We start from the raw sequence: 13264 nt of genomic DNA on the forward strand, positions 1-13264 counted from the left end.
CACTTGTAAATGTGTGGCTGATGGTGTATTGAAAAATACCCAGCTTCAATCAACGGGAACTGCGAGTACCCATGAAACTGGAATATAAATTTTAAATGTTGCAAATAAATTGTTGCTCTTGTTTCAGCCGCTCCATCCTGTCTGACTCTTTGTGACCCCATGGACTGCAGCACGCTAGCCTTCTCTGACCTTCATCATCTCCCGGAGCTTGCTCAAACTCACGTCCACTGAGCCGGTGATGCCATCCAACTATCTCATCCTCTATTGTCCTCTTTTCCTCCTGCCTTCAGTCTTTCCCAGCATCAGGGTCTTTGCATCAGGTGGCCAAAGTATTAGAGTTTCAGCTCCCGCATTAGTCCTTCCAATGAATATTCAGGATTGATTTTCTTTAGAATTGACTGGTTTGATTTTCTTGCAGTCCAAGGGACTCTCAAGAGTCTTCCCCAACACCACAGTTTAAAAACATCAATTCTTCAACAGTCAGCCTTCTTTATGGTCCATACATGACTAATGGAAAAATCGTAGCTTTGATTAGATGGCCTTTTGTTGGCAAAGTAATGTCTCTGCTTTTTAATATGCTGTCTAGGTTTGTCATAGCTTTTCTTCCAAGGAGCAAGTGTCTTTTAATTTCATGGCTGCAGTCACCATCTGCAGTGATTTTGGAGCCCAAGAAAATAAAGTCTGTCACTGTTTACATTGTTTCCCCATCTATTTGCCATGAAGTGATGGGACCAGATGTCATGATCTTAGTTTTTCGAATGTTGAGTTTTAAGCCAGCTTTTCCACTCTCCTCATTCACTTTCATCAAGAGGCTCTTTAGTTCCTCTTCACTTTCTGCCATAAGGGTGATGTCATCAGCATATCTGAGGTTATTGATATTTCTCCCAGCAATCTTGATTCCAGTTTGTGATTCATCCATCTCAGTGTTTCTCATGATGTGCTCTGTATATAAGTTAAATAAGCAGGGTGACAATATACAGCCTTGATGTACTCCTTTTCCTATTTGGAACCAGTCTGTTGTTCCATGTCCAGTTCTAACTGTTGCTTCCTGACCCGAACACAGATCTCAGGTGGCAGGTCAGGTGGTCTGGTATTGTTGTGATCCACACAAACACTTTGGCATAATCAATAAAGCAGAAATAGATGTTTCTCTGGAACTCTCTTGCTTTTTTGATGACCCAACAGATGTTGGCAATTTGATCTCTGGTTCCTCTGCCCTTTCTAAAACCAGCTTGAACATCAGGAAGTTCACGGTTCACGTATTCCTGAAGCCTGGCTTGGAGAATTTTGAGCATTACTTTACTAGTGTGTGAGATGAGTGCAATTGTGCAGTAGTTTGAGCATTCTTTGGCATTGCCTTTCTTTGGGATTGGAATGAAAACTGACCTTTTCCAGTCTTGTGGTGGCTGCTGAGTTTTCCAAATTTGCTGACATCTTGAGTGTAGCACTTTCACAGCATCATCTTTTAGGATTTGAAATAGCTCAATGGGAATTTCATCACCTCCACTGGCTTTGTTCGTAGTGATGCTTCCTGAGGCCCACTTGACTTCACATTCCAGGATGTCTCACTCTAGGTGAGTGATCACACCATCGTGATTATCTGGGTCATGAAGATCTTTTTTGTACAGTTCTTCTAGTGTATTCTTGCCACCTCTTCTTAATATCTTCTGCTTCTGTCAGGTCCATACCATTTCTGTCCTTTATTGAGCCCATCTTTGCATGAAATATTCCCTTGGTATCCCTAATTTTCTTGAAGAGATCTCTAGTCTTTCCCATTTTATTGTTTTCCTCCATTTCTTTGCACTGATCACTGAGGAATGGTTTCTTATCTCTCCTTGCTATACTTTGCAACTCTCCATTCAGATGGGTATAAATTTCCTTTTCTCCTTTGCCTTTTGCTTCTCTTTTCACAGCTATTTGTAAGGCCTCCTTGGACAGACATTTTGCTTTCATCAGGCACTCTGTCTATCAGATCTAGTCCCTTAAATCTATTTCTCACTTCTACTGTATAATTGCTAAGGATTTGATTTAGGTCATACCTGAATGGTCTAGTGGTCTTCCCTACTTTCTTCAATTTAAGTCTGAATTTGGCAATAACGAGTTTAGGATCTGAGCCACAGTCAGCTTCAGGTCTTGTTTTTGCTGATTGTATAGAGCTTCTCCATCTTTGGCTGCAAAGAATATAATCAATCTGACTTCGGTGCTGACCATTTGGTGACATGTGTAGAGTCTTCTCTTGTGTTGTTGGAAAAGGGTGTTTGCTATGACGAGTGTTTTCTCTTGGCAAAACTCTATTAGCCTTTGTCCTTCATTCTGTACTCCAAGACCAAATTTGCCTGTTACTCCAGGTGTTTCTTGACTTCTTACTTTTGCATTCCAGTGAAAAGGACATCTTTTCTGAGTGTTAGTTCAAGAAGGTCTTGTAAGTCTTCAAAGAAGCATTCAGCTTCAGCTTCTTCACAATTACTGGTTGGGGCATAGACTTGGATTACCATAATATTGAGTAGTTTGCCTTGGAAATGAACAGAAAATTACCTAGCACATATTAAATTTAGAAAATTACCTAGCACATATCAAATCTCAGTGAATATCAATGATGATGATTACTAATATTATTAGGAATTGCTGCCTTACAGGACATGTGCATCTTTAATTATTACACATTCTTCTTCTAATGATGTATCAATTTATACTTCTATCAGCAGCATGCAAGTTCCATTTTCCTAATTCCTAACACAAGGTACTAATTTAAAACTTCTGCCAATCTGATGGGTATGGAATTATATCTCACTGCTGTTTTAATTTGTACTTTGATAGTTACAGTAAAGTTAGGTATCTTGTCATGGGTTTAATCGCCATCAGTTCTTTTTTTGGGGGCGGGGTGACCTACCTCTTAATATCTTTTCTCTACTTTTCTATTAGATTGTTTGCTTTTTTCCTTTTGATTTTGGTGACTTCTTGGGATATTAATCCTTTGATGGTTATATATGTAATCAATATTGTCTAGTTTTGGGTTGTCATCATGCAGCACCTTTTATCATGGGGTAGTCTTCATTTCAACCTCACAACCTTCACAACCTTGCTTGTTATTATTTTCTACTGGGGATGCTTTCCTTTAAAAAGGCTCTTCTCCTGGCTACATCTGTCTAGTTCTTCAGATCGCAGCTCAAAGTCATTCTTTCATATCTAGATTATGTCTACATGTATGTCCCATCTCAGTGACCCCGTAACTCCAAAAGTAATGGAAGGACGGCAGTGGACAGGAACTTCTGGTCAGTTGTTGCCAGGCTGTTGCCAGGGCGGCTGTTGAGGAGGCCGCCGAGGGGAGGAGCGTCCAGAGTTCCAATGACGGAATACAGCGGGCGCCCGAGTCGCCCCGGAGTGCGTCACCACGCGCGGTCGGCCGGGGGCGGGGCCAGGTTTGAGTCACGTGGCTTGGTTGCCTACGCGCTGCTGGGCCGTGGGAAGATGGCGGACGGAAAGGGAGACGCCGCCGCCACCGCCGGGGCTGGGGCTGAGGCTCCGGTGGGAGCCGGAGCCGGAGACGGAACCGAGACTGAGTCCATGGCTCGGGGCCATAGTCCCGCATCTCCGGCGCCTGTAGCCTCCGGATTGCGACCCTGTCTGTGGCAGCTGGAGACAGAACTGAGGGAGCAGGAGGTGTCGGAGGTCTCATCTTTGAACTACTGTCGGAGCTTCTGCCAGGTGAGGGGCGGACTGGCTGGCTGAGGGCGGCGGGGCGGGGAGGCCAGGGGAAGAGGCCCCGGATCCGTTGCTGCTGCCGGGGCTGGACTGAAAGGCGCCACCTCCGTGTCTTGCCGCGCCCCCGGGGCCGGGAAGGCCCAGTTCGAAAGCCCAACCGCTGGCCCCCCTCCGCCAAGTGCCCGACTTTGGCCACCGCCAGGGAGGGTTGCGCTGGGTCAGACTGAGAGCTGGTAGGGCGCCGGCGGCTCCCTGGAAGGGCCGTGCCCTGTCGTCGTTGCCTGTCCCCCAGCCGGGTGGTTGGAGCGCCATTGCCTCTTGAAAGATTGATTGCTCGTTTCTGCCAGGAGATCCTTTTTTGAGTGCAGATCTCCAAATTGGAATGCCTGGATTTTCCTAAATAATTCGGAGATATATGTTGGGGCCAGAGACTTATCTTTGGAGTCAGCGTCTTTTGGGCCCCTGAAAGGTATGACAGTTGGCTTTGAAAGGCGTCTAGGGCTTTCTGTTTAGGGATGGTGGAGCTGGTTGGTTGTTTGGTTTTGGCTGCCTTTTGGGGAGGGGGGGAGGGGGTATTAAAGCGGTTCTTTCTCTTTTTCTATGTTCTTTGGAGAATTGTGCTGCCAGAAATGAGGCTCTTAATTCTTGCAATGGTTATTCGGGTCTTTGAGTAGAAGAGGATTGGGAAAGATGTGGAGTGTGGTCTGTTTTGGCAGTTCTATGACCATTTCTGTGCCATAGTGGGTCCTAACCTATGATTATATATTTCTTGGTATGCTGAGTTTTCTTTCCATGATCACGTCGCGATTTTTCTTTGTAAATGTGAAGATGTACCATGATTATTTCTTCGTCTGCTTGTTCTAATCAGCTTTTGGAACCGCCCCTCTGCTTCTCACCTGGTGCACCTTAAAGAATGCAAAATAATCGTAGTGTTTTGGCACTTGGGCTTTTAATGAGTAGTTGAGCGTGCAGAATAAATTGCGGTGTTCCAGAGTTATTATTTTGAGGGACAATTTGCTCTGTTGGTCCGGAGGAGGATCAAAAATTGACTTGATTGATTGCTTTTCTCCCTCCTCTCTGCTGAGCCAGAAGCACTTCCTCTTGAATGGATTTTGTCCTTGCTAATGAATCTTTTCCAAACATTGTATCACTCCAGTTTGTCTACAACCTGCAGCCTTTACCCTGAACTGTGAAGTACTAAAGGCGTCCTCTGCATTTTCACTCTCAATGAACATTCTTACTATACAAATTTACAAACTTTTACTGACTCCATAGGATGGTGCCAGACATTTTGCCAAGTGCTGAGGAAACATGAATCAGACAGCATTTACCCTTGATGAGTTTACCATTTGGAGGAGGTAGTAGAAATAACAGTATTGCCGATGCAGTTTTGGTGATGATGGAAGAGGATACCTTGTACAAAGGGGGGCGGGGCTCATGGGACATCTTACGGGAAGACAGTCAACTAGTAAAAATAAATGTAGAAGTTAACTGCAGAGTGTAATGTATATCAATACTTAGAAGTAACTGGGAGAGGCCAATTTAGATGGAGTGACCTGAGAAGGCCCTGTGCCTGAAGGGTTGAAAATGAGTCTTGTTAAGTATTGGGAAAGGAGGTGGCATTGTAGTGTTAATGGTGGAGATGAGAAGGAAAACAGTGCTTTGGGAGAAGAGGGAACTAATTGGACCAGGATTAGTGAGGAGGAGAGCAGAAGAATTGTTGGTTTGGGATAAGCCTTCTAAGCTTTCGTAGTCTTCTTGGAAGGATAGCGGAATGGATATAACCAATCAAATTGAAGCTTGTCAGAGAATAACACACACAACACACACACACACACACACACACATACAGAGCTTTAAGCCTAGTACTGGCGGCTTTGATTTTGACTGATTTTTAATGTATTGTCTTTGCAACACTTAGATGTGAGGGCACAGAAGAATTTTTAAGAGAAAATATTTTTGTAATTTTTTTTTTAGTGAATTCTTTTTTTAATCTGAAATTTTCCCCAAACAGTTTTTTACACTAATAAAATAAAAGTATCAGTGACAATATGCAGTAATAGAAAGCACATTGGATTGGGAGTTATTTGGGTCTTAAGTGACTCTACCACTTACTAGTTAATAACCTTGGGCAGAATGTGACTGTGAGATTATGTTTTGTTTTCTGACCTTTATCTGCTTGTAGTGCTTTATACAAATAGAGCAGAAAGTTTATCTTCAGCTCTTCACAATATTTGTCACATTATTTTGGCACATTTTTCCCCATAGCCCAGTCAACTTAGGGTGTCCTTTCTTATCAGATACAGATTTTTTTTTTAATTTTATGATGAAGTAGGAATAATTTCACCATCCAAATTTGGTTGAATAGCGTTTGGTTTCACATTGGAAAGGCAGAGTCAGATTTTTTCACCTACTGACTGTGTGTGTGTGCCTGACATTGCACTCAGTGCAGGAAATAGGGACCTGTCCTGCAGGGAGTACCTAAGGAATGTGTAAAGAGAAGTAGTGATGTTATATTATCATAAAGGCCTCATCTATGCTCTTGGGGATGCTTAACTGCCACAAAAGGTATTTTTATCATGGGTTTAATAGGCTGGGACCATATTCCCTCTAGCTTTTGCAGCACTTAAAAGAATGGCTCTGTCTTTGGAATTGCACCAAATCAAGAAATAAACTAGCATATGAAAGGATAAAGAAGCTTGTTTCATTCTGGGCATGTTTTCAATTTTCAGAAGTTTGTAAAGATGATCAAAATGGAACTTCATAAGTAACAGTTACTAACAAAGTGATCTTTAGATGAAGTCGTAGTCAGTGAAAAATTTGTATTCAGTGACTATTGGATGTGGATTTTTCTTTCCCCCTCTCCCTCCTTTCCTTTTCTAAAAACATTGTCTGCCAGACGTTTGCGGATAAAATTAACTCTAGAAAACAGTCTTTCTTTGTTCTGCTGAAAAATTGATGATATCCTCTCAGGTTCTTACTATGTTTTGGGAACCCAGACTCCTGAAGTTTTCCAACTGGTTGGTGTATTTGTAACACAGATTTTGAAGACTTTACAGTAGACTTCATTACAAAATTGACATTATTGAGTGAATGATTATACTTTGAGAGTATCGGCACAGTAGCTTTATGAGTAATCCTTGTTTATGAGACACTTCCAGTTTTGGACTAACAGTGACTTTGTAGATTTTTAAATGTTAACTCGGTGAGTATTGACTATATTTCAGTTTTCCCTAGATTAGTGATTGGGTCCAAAGGCCTAAGTCAGATTGTCATTCTATACCATCTTTACCAGTTAAACTAGCTGTGTGACCTTGGGTCATGTTAATTTTCTTTAAACTGAAGTTTCTAATTTGTAAATGTGATAATAGTACTTATTGTTCTCTATGTAAATACATTGTTGTGTGGACTAGATAAAACAATCTCTGTAAAAAGCCAGTGGCTTTGAAACTGAGTTATCCTGATTTCTTGGGATGAAAAGTCGTAACAGCCTTGCCCCCAGCTTAATTTTTAGCTCTTAAGTAGCCAGTCCCACCACCCCAGTTCTAGTCTTACTCAGAATTACTGTACTTGGATACCATGGACCAAGTATGGGATCTCAGTTACTCTGTGGCTAAAATTGTGCCTACAAGTTTTTAGGTGCATTATTTTGGAAAGATGATCTTAATTGTCATTGGATTCATCAAGATGCAAAACACATATTAGGCTTTCAGTAAATATTTCCCAGGTGACTGATCTACAAAGGATGGCATTACTACTTTAACAAGAACACAGTTCATCAAGCATTTTTAGGTCTTTCCCTTTCATTGTGCTGTGAAAAGTGAAAGTCCCTTGGTCCTTTCCAACTCTTTGGGACCCTATGGACTAAACAGTCCATGGAATTCTCCAGGCCAGAATACTGGAGTGGTTAGCCTTTCCCTTTACCAGCTAAATCACAGGGGAAGCCTAAAAATACTGGAATGGGTAGCCTATCCCTTCCCATTGGATCTTCCCGACCCAGGAATCAAACCAGTGTCTCCTGCGTTGCAGGCGGTTCTTTACCAACTGAGCTGTCAGGGAAGCCCCTTCATCGTGCCTTTCCATCCTTTCTCACATTTTCTGCATGGCTGACTTTCCTTCTTTAGGGCCCTGTGCAAATGTCACCTTATCTGTGACGCTTTCTTTGATTTTAATAGATTTCCTTTTAGTTGTTTGCTTTCTTTTGACACTTTGCATATACCTGTTGTTCAGTTGCTCAGTTGTGTCCAACTTTTTGCAACCCCGAAGGCTGCAGCACACCAGGCTTCCCTGTCCTTCACCATCTCCCGGAGTTTGCTCAAACTCAGGTCCATTAAGTCAGTGATGCCATCCAACCATCTCGTCCTCTGTCGTTCCCTTCTCCTCCTCCCTTCTGTCTTTCCCAGCATCCAGGTCTTTTCTAATGAGTTGGCTCTTTGTATCAGGTGGCCAAAGTATTGGAGCTGCAGCTTCAGCATCAGTCCTTCCAATGAATATTCACGGTTGATTTCCTTTTAGAATTGACTGGTTTGACCTCCTTGCAGTTCAAGGGACTCTCAGGAGTCTTCCCCAACACCGCAGTTTGAAAGCATCAGTTCTGCGCTGAGCCTTCTTTATGGTCTAGCTCTCACGTCCGTATATGACTACTGGAAAAACCATAGCTTTGACTAGACAGATTTTTTGTCAGCAAAGTAATGTCTCTGCTTTTTAATGTGCTATCTAGGTTCATCTTAGCTTTTCTTCCAAGGAGCAAGTGTCTTTATTTCGTGGCTGCAGTTACCATCTGCAGTGATTTTGGAGCCCAAAAAAATAAAGTCTGTCACTGTTCCTTTGTTTCCCCATCTATTTGCCATGAAGTGATGGGACCAGATGCCATATTCTTAGTTTTTTGAGTGTTGAGTTTTAAGCCAGCTTTTCCACTCTCTTCTTTTTACCTTCATCAATAAGCTCTTTAATTCCTCTTCACTTTCTGCCATAAGGGTGGTGTCATCAGCATATCTGAGGTTATTGATATTTCTCCCAGCAATCTTGATTCTGGCTTGCATATACCTATTTGGTTTTAACTCTTTTTCTTGCTGTCATGGCCTTAGTTCAGGCTTCATAATGTCCTTTTGCAGCTCTTCACTAATCTTCCTTGCCTTCCAAGTGACCTTATCTACAGTCCATTTTGGTGTTCCTTCTAAATTATAAACATGATCTTGTTGGTCACTTTATTCACTAACATTCTTCCTTTTTTTTTTTTTTTTTGCCCCAAAGGGAAGATAAAATTCACACTTATTAACCTGGCAAGGAAAGCTTTTTAGGATCTGGACTGTTTCACCCCTTACACCCAACTCTCTCTCTCTTGTTTTTTTGTCTGTCTTCACCCCAGTGTTCATCTCTCAGTCTGCTTGATTAATCCCAGGGTCCTCCCTTAACTCATCTGCTTATCTATCCTTGAATACCTGGCTCAAGTAAGAAGCTTTTTCAAACATTTTCTGATTTCATTAGATAGAATGAGGTGCCTCTTCCACTTAGAATATGTACTCCAGTAGCATCTTGTACATCAGCATGGTACCTGAATTTTTTTTCCATGTTTGTTTCTTGTATTGACTAGTAAGCCAACAAGTCTTTGTTTTATTCTTAGTACCTAGAAATTAATACAATGCCTGGCCCACAGAACTAATATGTTGCATAAATTTTGTAGGAATACCTAATGTAAAAGTTGGTATGTTAAAAGGCAGCTTTACCACAGGAAATTACTGTGAAGAAACAGGATAGGCGATTTTGGTCATTTCTTAGAGACATTACTTGTCAATTTGGCTTACATTCATATTAAGGTACACATTTACATGTGTGAAATGAGGGCTAGAGTTGATGGAGAGGGGCAAATAGGCGACATTATGTAGTACTGAGAAAGATGCTAGGGCTTCCCAGATGGCTTAGTGGTAAAGTATCTACCCGCCAATGCAGGAGACTCAGGAGGCTCGGGTTCGATCCCTGGGTTAGGAAGATCCCTTGAATTACGAAACGGCAACCCATTCTGGTATTCTTGCCTGGAAAATCCCATGGACAGAGGAGCTTGGCGGGCTGCAGTCCATGGGGTCGCAGAGAGTCAGACAGGACTGAGTGCACATGACTTGGAGATGCTGAGATAGCAAGGATCAGTCTTCCAAACTCCTTGAGGTTGGTGGCCATGAAGACTCGTGAGCAATATCTTTTTATTTTTGCTTCTTTCAGTTATTTAGTTTAAAGGGTTTTTATTAAATGCATTAGCTTTCCTTCTTGTGCTGCCTTCTCTTGGGAGAAATCTATATAGGAACTAGAGAACAGTTAATTATAATCACAAAAGCTAGTTTTTCAGTGCATATAACCAAAACATTATTGTAAATGTGATCTGTGAAGCAGTGGGAGCTTTGGGTGCTGTCATTTACTGTAGCCTCTAGTGACTTCTGTGCCTACCAGTGGATCATGCTCTTCTGAACCACGTTAGTAAAAAATCTAAATAGAAAATGTCACTTATTTCAAGACTGCAGAGGCATTCGCAGACCAAAAAATATTTGTTTTCATTCTGTTCTAGACACCTGACACGTGTCCCAGAGGTCTCCCTTGACTGTCTTATCTGAAGCAGCTCATCTCCATCTTTTTTTGACTCCTTAATAGTTCTTTTAATCACTGACTACTGTTTGATATGTCTCTTTGTCTGTATGCCCGCCTGGAATGTAAGCAGCATGAGGGTGTTGATTGTTTTGTTTACCCCTACCTATATAGTCCCTGGCTTTTAATAGCTACTCAGTCAGTATTTGTTGATCCTTTGTCTCCTTCCTTCCGTAAATCCTTGACTAGACGTCTTGAGAATAACAAGTGAGTTTTAACCTATCTTAATCAAGAAATAAGAACTTTATTTGTCAAGAAGGTCATACTGCTTCCAGTAGGGATCAGGTCTTACTGTTCTTGTATTTTGATTAACTAAAAGTAGAATCTCGTTTTATTTACATTTTCTAAGAACTTCCCCTGGTTTCTTATATTCCACAAACATTTAAAGTAATGAATTTTGCAGCAAGGTTTATTTAGATTGAAGTGTTTATTTTGGATATGATTGACACCATATTAGAAAACCCGAACATAGATTGCAAGTTGATATAAAAAAATAGATTCCTGAAACTTTCATTGCTGACATAAGCCAACATGGAAACCATGTGAAAAAATAGATATTTAATTTATTGAGCATCTTTTTGTGTGTCAGGCACTTGGGTAAGTGGTGGTGTTTTCCTTTTACAGATAGAAAACTGAGACTCAAGGAAATTATGTAACTTTCCCAAGATCACACAGCTGTGGTGAAGTCTGGCTCCAGAGCCTATGCTGTTTTTTTTTAAATCAGCATTTCCTAAATTATGTTTGCTCCATGAAATACATGTATTCATAAACACTTCTTGAAATAAGGATTATGTATTCATGTAAGTTGGGATGATGTTTGGAGAAATGCTTTTTTAAAAAAATATAAGACACGTTGTGACTTCTAGAAAGACATTTAAGTTTTGCTAGGATAAGGGTGTCTATAAAACATTTTGCCATGTTCTAAACCTTGTATCAGCCCCCAAATCACATGTTTTGCTTTCATTATAGTAAAGCAAATCACTATGGTGAATAGTTGATTGCTTTATGTTTCTGCACACCGCTGAGTTTTGATTTCTTGGTTTCAGCCTAAATGACTGTGAGCTTTTTATAAAAAAATTTCCCTCCAAAGTTTTTGCAGTTTTTAGATTATACTTATTGTCCCAAATGAACAATATTTTAATGTATTATAACTTTTTGGAAATTGAGAATGAATTGCATTTCAGACATATTTTGAGTTCAGGTTTATTCCTCTAGGTTTTCCTGTATTTCTGCAACACAGCCAGCTTGGAAACTATTAATACTGATGTATTTATCTGTTTCTCCTCACTTTTGTGCTATACTGATTTCTCAATGTGTTTTTTGAGGCCTTTTCTTGTCCTTTTGAGGGGGGGTCTAGTAGCTGATTGTGCTGACATTTATTTGGTTTTAAAGTATTTTTACTCCCAAAGAGATAACCCGAGTGTGCCACATTAGCCAGAACAGTAATGCCTTTTAATATGGACACTTATAAGAATTATTACCAAGTATGATAGAATAAGTGACTTAGCTTGGGAATTGTATTTTTATGATAAATGATTGTATAAAATAGGTGTATTTTAATTAGATTTCATTTTCTTTTTTCATGTGTGTATATATATATATATTTAAGGTTTATAAGATATCTTAAGGTAATAGAACTGAATACTTATTTTTTGTTTTTTGTGACTGATGCATGCTCTTTCTAGAAGTTTAAGACAAGACATATAAATGCATAAAGCAAAAAGTGAAAGTATCATGCAGTCTCACTGTTTAACTCATAAACACATTCTAATTGTAAAAAATTAGAATGTAAAAGAAGAGAAAGTAAAGATGAAAGCTATCATATACTCTATATTTCAGTGCTACATTTTCATTAGATAACAGTTTGGGAATTAAAAGTTACAATACATTAAAATATTTTTCATTTTCATCATTCATTCATATACTTACAGAATTTTTCTGTATGATATGTACTGTCTTTAAAAAATAGTGTCAAGTTTATATACTAAAACTTGCTTATTTCATTTAATGTAGATATCTTTCAAATTGTGCAGGTTGCAAAACCATCAACACTTCAAAAATTTTTATTTATTTATTTGACTGTGCTGAGTCTTAGTTGTGACACTTGATATCTTTAGTTGTAGCATGTGGGATCTGGTTCCCTGACCAGGATCGAACCCAGGCCCCCTGCGTTGGAATGTGGAGTCTTAGTCACTGGACCACCAGGGAAGTCCCAACAGTCTTAATTGAAAACTTTTTTTTAACTATGAAAGCAATAAAGTTACAGAAAAGTTTAAGGGAAAAGTAAAAGCCCTCTTCTGCCTTCAGTTCCTCCAGTCACTTGGCAGAGAAGTTAACAGTGTCTCGTGTGTTTTCAAAAATGAAAATATGCACTCTTCTAAATTTGCATTTTAATTTACTATATTGAGGACAATTTTCTGTATCAGTATACCACAATTAAGTCATTTATGTTCTTTTTTGTTGTTATCACAAATATTGAAGTGAAGAACCTTAAGCACTAAGCACCAGTTATTTAAATCCATATCATGAATTTCTGGAATTGAAATCACAATACTGGACTAAAGAGAATGTTTTTTAAAATTTTGATAAATACTGGCCTTGCCATTTCTGATATTACTGAACTTATTAATATTTGCCCATCTGATTATGGCAGATAATTGCTATTACACTATTAAATTAACAACATTTGTGTATTTTTTCAAGTGTATTAGGTATTTACTTTTTCCCCCTGTGAGATTTGTCTTTACTTTTTAAACATACCTCTATTTGAAAATGTTATCAGTTAAAAGTCATTAAAATTTGATTGTGTCTAGTCATTCAGTGTGACCTTGTTGCCTTAGGATTCCATGCTGTTTGAGGTTCTCAAGAAGCAGAACACACTGTAGGGTTAGTTGTGGCCTCACCTGAGGCCGTTGGAATGTACGATACA

General features: G+C 39.9%; 1 protein-coding gene across 1 annotated transcript in view; it reads left to right on the forward strand.

The window, feature by feature from the left end:
- Nucleotides 3444-13264, forward strand: part of RLF (rearranged L-myc fusion) — an 86001-nt gene continuing 76180 nt past the window's right edge. The window contains exon 1 of the mRNA XM_018042277.1: nt 3444-3705. Within this exon, the coding sequence (XP_017897766.1) occupies nt 3469-3705 (237 nt within the window). The 5' untranslated portion in view covers nt 3444-3468. The remainder of the gene's footprint in view (nt 3706-13264) is intronic.

This window comes from Capra hircus, chromosome 3 (genome assembly GCF_001704415.2).
Source record: "Capra hircus breed San Clemente chromosome 3, ASM170441v1, whole genome shotgun sequence".
NCBI lineage: Eukaryota > Metazoa > Chordata > Mammalia > Artiodactyla > Bovidae > Capra > Capra hircus.